The 11,440-nt window shown below is 41.3% G+C and overlaps 1 protein-coding gene across 4 annotated transcripts in view; it reads left to right on the top strand.

Annotated features, from left to right (window-relative positions):
* The first annotated feature begins 404 nt into the window (after positions 1 to 404).
* ARID1A (AT rich interactive domain 1A (SWI-like)) overlaps positions 405 to 11,440 on the top strand; it is a 47,164-nt gene continuing 36,128 nt past the window's right edge. For 2 of the 4 annotated variants that reach the window (XM_005875146.2, XM_014546847.1), the window contains exons 1-3: positions 406 to 677; positions 2,905 to 3,342; positions 4,365 to 4,481. In XM_005875146.2, the coding sequence (XP_005875208.1) occupies positions 477 to 677; positions 2,905 to 3,342; positions 4,365 to 4,481 (756 nt within the window). In that variant the 5' untranslated portion in view covers positions 406 to 476. Of the gene's footprint in view, positions 678 to 2,904; positions 3,343 to 4,364; positions 4,482 to 11,440 lie in introns of all 4 variants that reach the window. The other 2 variants (XM_014546846.1, XM_005875147.2) reach the window with 2 other exon arrangements.

Genomic DNA, 11,440 nt, shown 5'->3' with positions numbered 1-11,440 from the left:
TCACTGTTTAAAAGAACAGAAATGTGTAGATGCTTGTGTATTCGAATTCCCAACCACAGTGTTGAAGCATCAGTTTTGGTGTTGAACAAGATCATGGCAGAATATAGCAGCACTGTTGGCTCTCAATTGCAGGGCTTTTGTTATGGTTGTTTCACCATAGAGTACATATATTCATTGCTCCACACTTGGTCTGTCCCTTGGATCTCAAGTAATACCACCTTTACAAAGCAGTAGTATATAGCTTACAAGATGCTGTCACAGACTGGGTTATTTTCATTTCATATATGATAATTCAAGGTTCTGAGAAAGGTTAAATGACTTGCCCAAGGGTTACTGGATCTGTACCATTATTTTTTCATAACTATTTTTTCTATGTGGAATGCAGACCTATTTGTTTGGTTTGTGTTCATATTGGCAAGAGGCCATGAAAGCTTCAGGTTAATGAAATGTTCTTTATTTTGTAGCCATCCAGTCCGATGGATCAGATGGGCAAGATGAGACCTCAGCCATATGGTGGAGCTAACCCATACTCACAACAACAGGGACCTCCGTCAGGACCGCAGCAAGGACACGGGTACCCAGGGCAGCCATATGGGACCCAAACCCCACAGCGGTACCCGATGACCATGCAGGGCCGGGCGCAGAATACCATGGGCGGCCTCTCTTATGCACAGCAGGTAGATCGTGACTCCTATTACCTTAACCCTTAATCTGTCCAGGACCTGGTCTTGAGCTATAGAATCAGAACACGTCTTCGGCCTTCCAGCTGGAACCACCATCTTCCATTAATTAGCCAAAATGAGTAACACAAAGGGAAAGAGGAGAGGCACCTGCTATATGTGTTCTAGGCTTTTTAGGAAACATGAAGTTCTTCCTTTGGCCACATACATGCAAATCTACTAGAAAGGTGATATTGTAGACATCAAGGGAATGCCCCACAAATGTTACCATAGCAAAACTAGAGGAGTCTACAGTGTCACCCAGCATGTAGTGGGCATTGTTGTAACAAACAAATTAAGGGCAAGATTCTTGCCAAGAGAATTAATGTACATATTGAGCATATTAAACACTGTAAGAACTGAGATAGCTTTTTGAACCATGTGAAAGAACATGATCAGAAAAAAGAAGGCAGCCAAAGAGAAAGGTATTTGGGTTCAACGGAAACTTCAGCCTGCTCCACTTTATGAGAACCAATGGAAAGGAGCCTGAGCTGCTAAAACCCATTCATTCCCTATGAATTCATGGCATGATAAGTGTAAAAAGACAAACAAAAAACATACAAACCCTGTACTGTTTTAAAAAAAGAACGTCTTTGGCTTCCAAACCCCCCCTTGTAAGCATAGGCCAATTGGCTGTTAGTTACAGTGTGCTACTTACAAGGCCATGGTTTTAAGGCACCATTCCATGTGTGCTGGAGGGAAAACTGCTCCCTAGCCACAGGCTGTACATATCTGTCTTCTTTGACCTTCTGAATGAGGTTTCGGGAAGAAAGAAAGGCAGTAGCTGAGCACCTATCCACTGCTACCAAGAAAAACCACTCGTAATGTGTCCTGTCTGGTTCACAATGATGAATTAGTTTAGAAGGGACTGAAGGTAGAAGAAAAAGGGAAGAGTGAACAATAAGGATGCTAACAGTGCTTTATAAATGTAAAGATTCCCTCATCTTTTGTCTGGTCACCCACATCATTTTTTAAAAATATGTTTTTTTATTTCAGAGAGGGAGAGAGAGATAGAAACATCAATGATAAGAATCATTGATCGGCTGCCTCCTGCACGCTCCCTACTGGGGATCAAGGCCGAAACCTGAGCATGTGCCCTTGACCGGAATCGAACTCGGGACCTTTCAGCCCGCAGGCCGATGGATGCTGCTCTGTCCACTGAGCCAAACAAGCTAGGGCTGTATCATTATCTTTTTATAGTCACTTTGTTTTGACAGCTTTTTCTATCATTTACATTTGAGTGATATTCATAATGAAAATGGTGAGGGACAGAATCTAAAACCTAACTTTACTCCTTAAACTTTAAAGCAAAGTATAAAAAATAGGGTACGGTCACTTTTGTTTCAATGAGAAAATGGAGGAGAGATGGGATAGATATTGTTGGTGTGTTTTTTGTGTGTGTTTTTTGGTGGGGGGTTAGTGCTTGCCCATTTACCAAATGTATTCCCAGTGTATAGAATTAGAGCCTGGTACAAGTAGGTAGGTAGGCTCTCAAATATTTTTTGAATGAAGGTTAAATGAAATAGAGAACCAGAGTAACTTAGTGATTTGCACACTGTCTGGATTATTAAATCCTAGGTTTTCAGTCGGCTGAGCCAGGCTGCTGTTGACTATTCATTGTGGCTAAGATACAGATTCCTAGTGCTTATAAAAAGTCTAGGCCATGATAAAAAGAGTAGGCCCATGGTGAAAACAGCTGCTCTTGAACTCTTGTAAATGGCCCAAATGTTAAATAGTGTAAATTTCCTGTGGATGAATGCGGTCCACTTGTAAATAAACCAACTGGTAATCCAGCTTGGCCATCCTTCCTGACTCATTAAACAGGGATGGTGGACAAACTCTGGGCCTTCTAAGCTAAGTGTGAGGCTTGGCTTGCTGCTTTCTATACCCATTCACAGGGCATATCTCACTTCTCCTTTTCTTTTTAATCCTCTCCCGAGGACATTGATTTGAGAGAGAAAACCATTGATGTGAAAGTGAAACATCGATTGGTTGCCTCCTGCATGTGCCTTGACAGTGATTGAACACACAATCTGGATATGTGCCTTGAATAGGGATCAAACCCGCAACCTTTCAATGTACTGAAAAACACTCCAATCAACTGAGCCACACCAGCCAGGGCTACCTTACCTTTCTTCATCCAGAAGAGTCAGTGCTAAAAAATGTGTCCTTTCCTTTCCTACAGATTCCTCCTTATGGACAACAAGGCCCTGGTGGATATGGTCAACAGGGCCAGACTCCATATTATAACCAGCAAAGTCCTCACCCCCAGCAGCAGCAGCAGCCACCCTACTCCCAGCAACCACCATCCCAGACACCTCATGCCCAACCTTCATATCAGCAGCAGCCACAGTCTCAGCCACCACAGCTCCAGTCCGCTCAGCCTCCATATTCCCAGCAGCCATCCCAGCCTCCACATCAGCAGTCTCCAACTCCATACCCCTCCCAACAGTCTACAACCCAGCAGCAGCCCCCCTACTCACAGGCACAGTCTCCCTACCAGCAGCAGCAACCTCAGCAGCCAGCATCCTCGACACTCTCCCAGCAGGCTGCATACCCTCAGCCCCAGTCTCAGCAGTCACAGCAAACTGCCTATTCCCAGCAGCGCTTCCCTCCACCACAGGTAAGATGCCCCTTCCTCTTTCTCTTCTTTACATGTAACCACCGATAGCTTGGGGATTGGTATCATGAGAACTTTGCCATACAGATTGGTTCTCTAAAGTGCACTTAAAAGCCAATTAAATTCTGGATAAACATGCTAACTGGATTGATTGAACTAATAAAGGCATAACCTTCTTAACTGCATGAAAACCTTTACCTCTCCTTATTGATGAAAAAATAGGGCAATCAAAAGTTGCATAGAAAGATAAATTGAAGATAATGGGACTGATTTTTTGGTCTTCTTTTAAAACAATAACTTTGGGATGCTGTACTGTACATTCATTCTAACTGCTATTCCATTCTGCTATTGCTCAAAATATTTTTAGACTCCTTCATATGAAATTTCCATCAAAGCTGACAGCACACTGTAGAATATTCTCAGTGGTGGTAAATCCTTTTATTTTTTTGAGGATGGATTTGATTTTGGGAAATAGCTAAAATTTATTTGTAGCCATGTCTGTGAACAAGATAGGTGATGAAGCTGCCTTGGGTTTTATTCTTTAAAGAGCAGAAAGAGGAGAAATGATTGAGTGATGATAGGTACGTTAAAAATGTTGTGCATTGGTGGCATTGTTGGAAAACTATCGCATCCTAAGGTGATGACTTTGAAGGAAGTAGTAGTCATTTTAATGCAGTGGTTCATGAGTTTTTTCTTGTCATTTTTAAATTAATTAGTCTCATTCCTTGATAAATATAACATGTAGTTAGCTAGACTTTAGAATTTAACCCCAAGGAACAGCTCTCTCTGTGAGTGGCGATAAATGATGAACAGTGCCATCAAAAAGAGTCTTATATCCACTGTTGACATTTTACCTGAGAGACACATGTTCTATTTTCTGCCTTTGGATGACATTGTGTGCGTTGGGCAGTCTCTCCCACCCAGTTTCCCCTGTATGAGAGTCCCATAGCCCTTTCATCATAAAGCAAGTTTGTTTGGTTTGTCAGTGCCAGGCTATAACACAGCTTTTGTTTTTCTTGTTTTAGGAGTTATCTCAAGATTCATTTGGGTCTCAGGCATCCTCAACCCCCTCAATGACCTCCAGTAAGGGAGGGCAAGAAGATATGAACTTGAGTCTTCAGTCAAGACCCTCGAGCTTGCCTGTGAGTATGCCTGCCACCCTCTAAAAGATGATGGGGGGCAGAGAGGAAAGCAATGAAAACTGGTTTCTGGTTAGATGATTTGGTGGTATTAAGCTAAATGAACAATGAGCTATTTCTTGATTACAGGTTCAAGATTCTGTATAGGAATTTATGGACTGACCTTGTAGATTGTCTTTTTTTACTATCTGCCCAGGGAATAGGTTTATGATCTCTGTTTAGAGATTTCTGTTTTTAAATCTTGGCCTCTTAGGCATGGACCATATGAGAGACAGAGCAAGATGGAGATGTTGGAAGCACTATCTGCTCTCCATCAAAGTTCAGAGAAGTCTCAATGGATGTTTTGTGTGTGTGTAGTTTTTTTTTACCTTACTTTTGAGGTCTTAATTTTTAGGTTTTTGTCTTAGCATTTAGCTGAGAGGTAGGATTTGGGATGCATTCAGTATAAATTGTCACATTGAACATGAGCAGAGTAAAAGCAGTTTTTCTGGTTTGTGTTTTGTGTGAATAGGTGTTTTTGTCTAGTAGGATGCTTGGTGCCCAAATGCTTGATTAGTGTTTATGGAATGGACTGGCTGTATCCTGAGAAAGGCAGTGTAGTCTGCTGATTAAGAGTTTGGGCTTTGGGGGGCGGGGGGGGGGGGGGGACACATTTGTAATACCCTTTGTAATACTTTTAGCAATAAAAAAAAAAAAAAAGAGTTTGGGCTTTAGAACCAGAGTTCCTGGGTCTGCATTTTCACTCTGCCACTAACTCTTCACCCTTGGGCAAGTCACTTAACCTGTCCATGCCTTAATTTTCACATCTGTAAAGTGAATCTAAAAATATCCACTTCATAGGGGTGGTCATTAACATTAAAGAGATTAATATAGAGAGAGTGTTGGTACATTTTAGGCATCCATAAATGTTATTGTCATCATCCCAGAGGGCATGGTGGGGGGGACTGTGCTTTTTACCTGAAAGGCAGTTTGCACCAACCGTTGAATAGTAGGCTGATTCTGGAAACACTTGTGCAAGATGCTTAGGTTCTGAAAATTAATCTCAGGAATGAAATGGGCTACTCCAAAATCTAGTAAGATGGTAGGTAGCAAACCCTCCATTACAATTCTGTTTTAGTTAGGAAATGGAAATTCAGCCACACATGCCCAGACAAGAATCTTTTGAAATGTTGATTCAACTTGGAATTGAAGCCTATCTCTTCAATTAGTCTGACTTGGGGGGAAAAATGGTTTCTGGATCTTTGAGGAATAGGTAGGAGGCAGGAACTCTCTTTATCATAAAGCCTTCCCTGGTTTCCCCTGAAGATCTCTGAGCCATAACCTTAGTAGGATGAGGTCTGTGGAATCCCTCAGCACCTGTCATTCTAGCTTCTCAGGCTAAGATGAAGAGCCACTGTCAGATGGGACTTCTAAGGCTTTCTCAACTGAGGATTTGGGAGAAGAAGTATCTAAATAAGGCAACCCCTCTTTGTTCCTTTCTCATTAATGTCTGTTGCAATTCTTTTCTGCATCCTGAACTTTATTGGAATATGCTTTTCAGCCTGATTTAGTCAGTCATGTGTAACCACTCCCTCACCATCTATGGTCTGTGGCTAAATCTGGGTGTGAGGTACTATTGTAGCAAGAATCCAAATTGGTGGATTTCTGCCAGTGCTGTAAAGTTGCTCCTTGCCCCATCAAAAAGTTTCTGCTTGCTTCTAGTGATCTTTTAACAGAACTGTAGTTGGTACTTTTTTAGTCTTGAGAAACCTAGCATATAATTATATTGCATGTCTTCTAAGGGTTGAGAACCCTGTACTATTGAGACCAAGAGCTTTTGATTTGACCTACTGAAGTGAAGGTGCTGGCAGCTTCTTGGGCCCAAGAGAGAGTTGTTCCTGGGCAGCCAATCACAAGGAGCATTCCCAAATCCAGGCATCTACTATAGATTCATCCAAATGGGTCATTTGCTCTGTGGTAGAAACTCCATGTGGGAGGTGAGCTGGCTGGGTTATTGGCATCTTGTTTGTTGACTTGCTTTTTATCCCTCTGCTACTTGAAGCAAGAAACAAAAGATGGTTTTTCTTTAAAATTTTGGTTTGATGCCAGATTTGCCTTACCAGGCTGGGAAACAGTCACATCTGAAGAAAGGAGAAATCGGGATTCCCTACAAAGGGCCCTCTCCTTTCTTAAGCAGCTGTGTTAAGGGACTCTGAAGGTTTACCAGTTTCAGGCAGCCCCTCCACTTTCCACATCACCCTCTTCATTCACCTTACCACTTAGCCCTAAAGGCAATAAGATTGTGACCCTAGAGCAGTGGTCGGCAAACGCATTAGTCAACAGAGCCAAATATCAACAGTACAACGATTGAAATTTCTTTTGAGAGCCAAATTTTTTAAACTTAAACTATATAGGTAGGTACATTGCTATTAACTTAATTAGGGTACTCCTAAGCTGGCCTTTGCTAAAATCTGATTGAGGTACGTTCGCTGAGGTCGACCCCTTCCAACTCTCCCATCCACACTTGTATACTTGTTTCGTCTATCTCCTTTCGTTCATCCTCTCTATATGTCCAAACCATCTCAACATACCTTTCTCAATCCTCGACACTACATCTTCTTTCACTCCACAACGTTCCCTGTACGAGCGTGCCTGCACGGGGTATTTTGTGGAAGAGCCACACTCAAGGGGCCAAAGAGCCGCATGTGGCTCGCAAGCCGCGGTTTGCCAACCACTGCCCTAGAGTTAAACACTCAGTATAGTTTCTGATCCTGATTATTACAAAAATTAGATTTTGAGTTTTTGCTCAGCTATTGATGCCAAACCATTTAGCCGCTATTCTTCTGATTATGTTATCCCTCTATTTAAAATCTCTCAATTATTTTTTATTAATCATAGAATAAAATCCCAAATCCTTAATATTACCTAGGCTATTTGTCGTGTGTCCACCCCCCATCCCTCACTCCCCCGGCTGTCCCACTTTCCGATTCAGTAGGCCTGGTGAGTGGCCTGAGAAATTGCATTTCTGACATTCTTCGATGGTGCTAATGCTGCTTGTCCAGGGATGGCACTTTGAGAAGCTTTACTTTGTCTTTTTTTTTTTTTTTTTTTTACCTTGCTCTCAGCTTTCTCTCCATTTTTATAAGGCCCTATGCTTATTTCTGCTTCCAGACCGTTTTTTTTTGTTTGTTTGTTTGGTTTTTTTTTTTTGCCTAATACACTTCTCCTAACTCCTCCAGTTCATATTTCAGACTACATCTTCAAGATCATTTCCTCAAAAAGCTTCTTCCTGAGCTTAAATAACTCCTATGATGCCCTCACTAAAAAGGCAGTTTTAATTTTTTTTAAACCTGAAATATTTAAGACATAAGAAAGTGTTAAGAGTAATTCAGTGCCTGAGTACTCATCTATAGAAACTAAAACTTTTGACATAGGTAAAAGCACCTATATGCCCTCTGGAATCACTTCCACATCCTTGTACACAGAGAAGCACCATCTTGTATATGAAGTTGCTTTGCTCCATGATGCCAAGGGTATTTTGCTGATACATCTACTTACTTGGGTCTTTCTCACTAGATCAACGGTTCTCAACCTGTGGGTCGCGACCCCTTTGGAGGTCGAACGACCCTTTCACAGGGGTCGCCTAAGACCATTGGAAAACACATATTGGATATATAATTACATATTGTTTTTGTGATTAATCACTATGCTTTAATTATGTTCAATTTGTAACAATGAAAATACATCCTGCATATCAGATATTTACATTACGATTCATAACAGTAGCAAAATTACAGTTATGAAGTAGCAACGAAAATAATTTTATGGTTCGGGGTCACCACAACATGAGGAACTGTATTAAAGGGTCGCGGCATTAGGAAGGTTGAGAACCACTGCACTAGATGGTAAGCTCCTGAAAGGCAGGAACTGTATTATTGACCTCTGTGCCCCCAACACCTATCATGTGACTCCCAAGACTGGTGGTTCTCTGTCTTGGCTGCATGTTAGAATTACCTGGGGAGTGAGTGATTTTTAAAATCACTAGCCAGGGTTCACAGAGTTCTGATTTGTTTGATTTGGGGTTGGGCTTGGGCTTTGGTAGGTTAGAAGCTGTATTGGGTGATTCTGATTTGTAGCCCTGATAGAGAGCCACTAGTTTAAACTGTCAGGTTTCGTTGCTGTAATATACTCTTAGCACCCACGCTTCTTGTCAGTGCTTATTCAATATTAATTTCAATAACTTAATGCAAACTCAATCAGGGCCTGACTTGCTGTGTCTAGCTCATTGTCATCATAGTACCTGGCATATAGTAGGCTCCAACTCATTGAACGAAGGAACCTGAGCAGTATCCATTACGTTGCTCATCCAGAAAATGTATGTCTGACAGGGGACATCTTGACCATATTATCAGATTGTTGTTTTCACTGCTAGGGCAAGGCAGGTATCACAGACTGCTATGCGACAGCCCAAACTCTATTTTAGAGAATTGATTAATTTATTTGTGATTCCTGGCAGTGGCTTAGGAAGAATTTGGGCTTGGGGTTTTGTCATTTATCTTGTAAAATAGCTACCACTTCACCTTATGTTAAAGGGATGGATGAGCAAATATTCAGGTGTTTCATTAAGTCTTTAATTTTCTTTATTTTGGGGAAAACCTTTAAGGGACTCTGAAAATTGGTAACTGACTTTTGATTATAGTCATTTCTTTAGAATGACTTGCTTCTTTAAAAGCTTCTATTTTAGTGATTCATCCAAGTGTATGTGGCTTCCCTAGAATAATGAGTGCTTCCCAAATTTTTCTTACTGAGGCACATTTGTAAATTTACATTTTAGTCTTGAAAGTTTACTTGGGATAGGGTTTCTATTTAGTGATGGAAAATGGATATAGGATTGAAAGCCGTGAAGGTTAAGCTAGATTAGTGCTTCTCAAACTTTGGCATGCAGTAAGAATCACTTGTGGATAAATTAAAACACAGATTACTGACGTCTACCAGAAAGATTCTGACTCAGAAGGTGTGGCGTGGGATTCAGGTATTTGCATTTCTAGCAAGCTCCAGGTGGTGCTGACGTTGCCCATGCCATAGCTGAACCATGAGCTTAGGTAGTCCTTTCAAAGGGGAAGAAAAAAATTACTAGACTAGGAAGCCAGTCTAGAAATAATGGTGACTTACAGTATAGTTTTACTCATGATGATCTAGAGCAGTGGTTCTCAACCTTCCTAATGCCGCGACCCTTTAATACAGTTCCTCATGTTGTGGTGACCCCCAACCATAAAATTACTTTCATTGCTACTTCATAACTGTAATTTTGCTACTGTTATGAATCGTAATGTAAATATCTGATATGCAGGATGTATTTAGGCGACCCCTGTGAAAGGGCCATTCGAACCCCCGCCAAAGGGGTCGCGACCCACAGGTTGAGAACCGCTGATCTAGAGGTAAGACTGTCAATAGTGGTAGAAAAGAGACTTGGGAGAGAAAGGCTACCTGCAGCTGTGGCCTCTGTGCAGTTTATCCGTGGGTTAGGACAGCCCTTGCACTGCTAGACCTCCACTCTAGCCCCCATCACTATATCCCTTCCATAAACTGGTCATCAAATCCTAGTTTACCTCAGAAATGGTTTTTCCCCACTGTCCTTCCCCACTGCCTTTTTTTATCCCTCTCCTGGTATCTTGCCTCCTGATGGTTCATTTTCTTTTCCTTCCAAGTCAGTCCTCAACATAATTACCAGAATGATCACCTTAAAAAACCAAACCTGGCAAGTAACATTACTGCTTTAAAACCTTTGACTACGCGTTGCCTGTAGGTTTAAGCCAAAATGTGACATACAAGTTCCTTTGTAATCTGGAGGATGAGGATTTTTTTTTTTTTTTAATTTTTAAGTAGGTGAGTTTCCTGTCATTGGAGTAAAACCCGGTGTACTGTTTGCTATGGGTGTTATATTGAAGGCAGGTAGGCAATAGACATGGGTTGAACTTCAATGACTTCTGAGGTAAACTGAACTCTTAAATCTGTACTTGTGAATGTGACATGGTTGCTACCCTTAAGAATCCTCCTCTGAATATAGTAGGCATTTAATAAATTTTGAATTAGCCTTTTGAAAAAATAAAAAGAATCCTCCTCTATTTCATTAGTGATATAGATGAATATGTGCCTGAATGTTTTAGTGAGTGCTGTCAGAGTTAGGTGAAGTCAGTGATCCATGTATGTCTAAATAGTTGAGGGAAGACATCAATGGCAGAAGTTTAGAATGAGAGAGATAATGGATGTACTTAGGTGGTTGGAAAGGAAAAGTACAGCCTGACCAGAGGCCTAGTGGGGGTGGGGTGCAGTATAGATGACATTTGGGAGGCTGGTCAAAATCAGGCTTCTTGGGGTGGGGCATTACAGACAGGAAAGCTAGATCACAGGGGTTGGGGCCCTGCTGGGCTAATAAGTAAGGCATTTGGTTCTGCTCTTACACGCCTGGTGATATGTAATTAGGGCAATAACATGATAAAACTAATGTTTTACAAAAATGATCCATTGGTGTATAGTTTAAAAGGGGAAGAGTCTGGAAAGGGGATAAATTGAAATATTTCTGGCAAGAAGTGTGGAGTTCTATGTGTGTCTCTTCCCCCTCCCCTCTCTCTCTCTCTCTCTTTCTCTCTCTCTCTCTCTCTCATTTGCATAGCTGCCTAGTCCCAGTTATGAGATGTAGCAGGAAAGAATCTATAGAACTGAGAATAAGTAGATTCTTGTGGGTGAAAAATGTAATTAGCTTGATTGACTAGGGGAGATGAGGCGGGGAGAAAGAGAAATCTCATTGACAAGAATAGAAAGGTTAATAGGAAAGCTCATTTTTTAGGATAAGTTTTCTATAGTGAGATGTGTTAAAAACAAATGCTTAGTGACTGTTTGGAGATAAGAGACTGAAACTTGATAAAAGCTGAGTCTGAATAGAGTTTGAGAGTTGTCTGTGTAGTGGTTAATAGTTAAACCAT

Source organism: Myotis brandtii, unplaced genomic scaffold (genome assembly GCF_000412655.1).
Source record: "Myotis brandtii unplaced genomic scaffold, ASM41265v1 scaffold456, whole genome shotgun sequence".
NCBI classification, from domain to species: Eukaryota; Metazoa; Chordata; class Mammalia; order Chiroptera; family Vespertilionidae; genus Myotis; species Myotis brandtii.
This window is presented reverse-complemented; position numbering and strand designations above follow the sequence as displayed.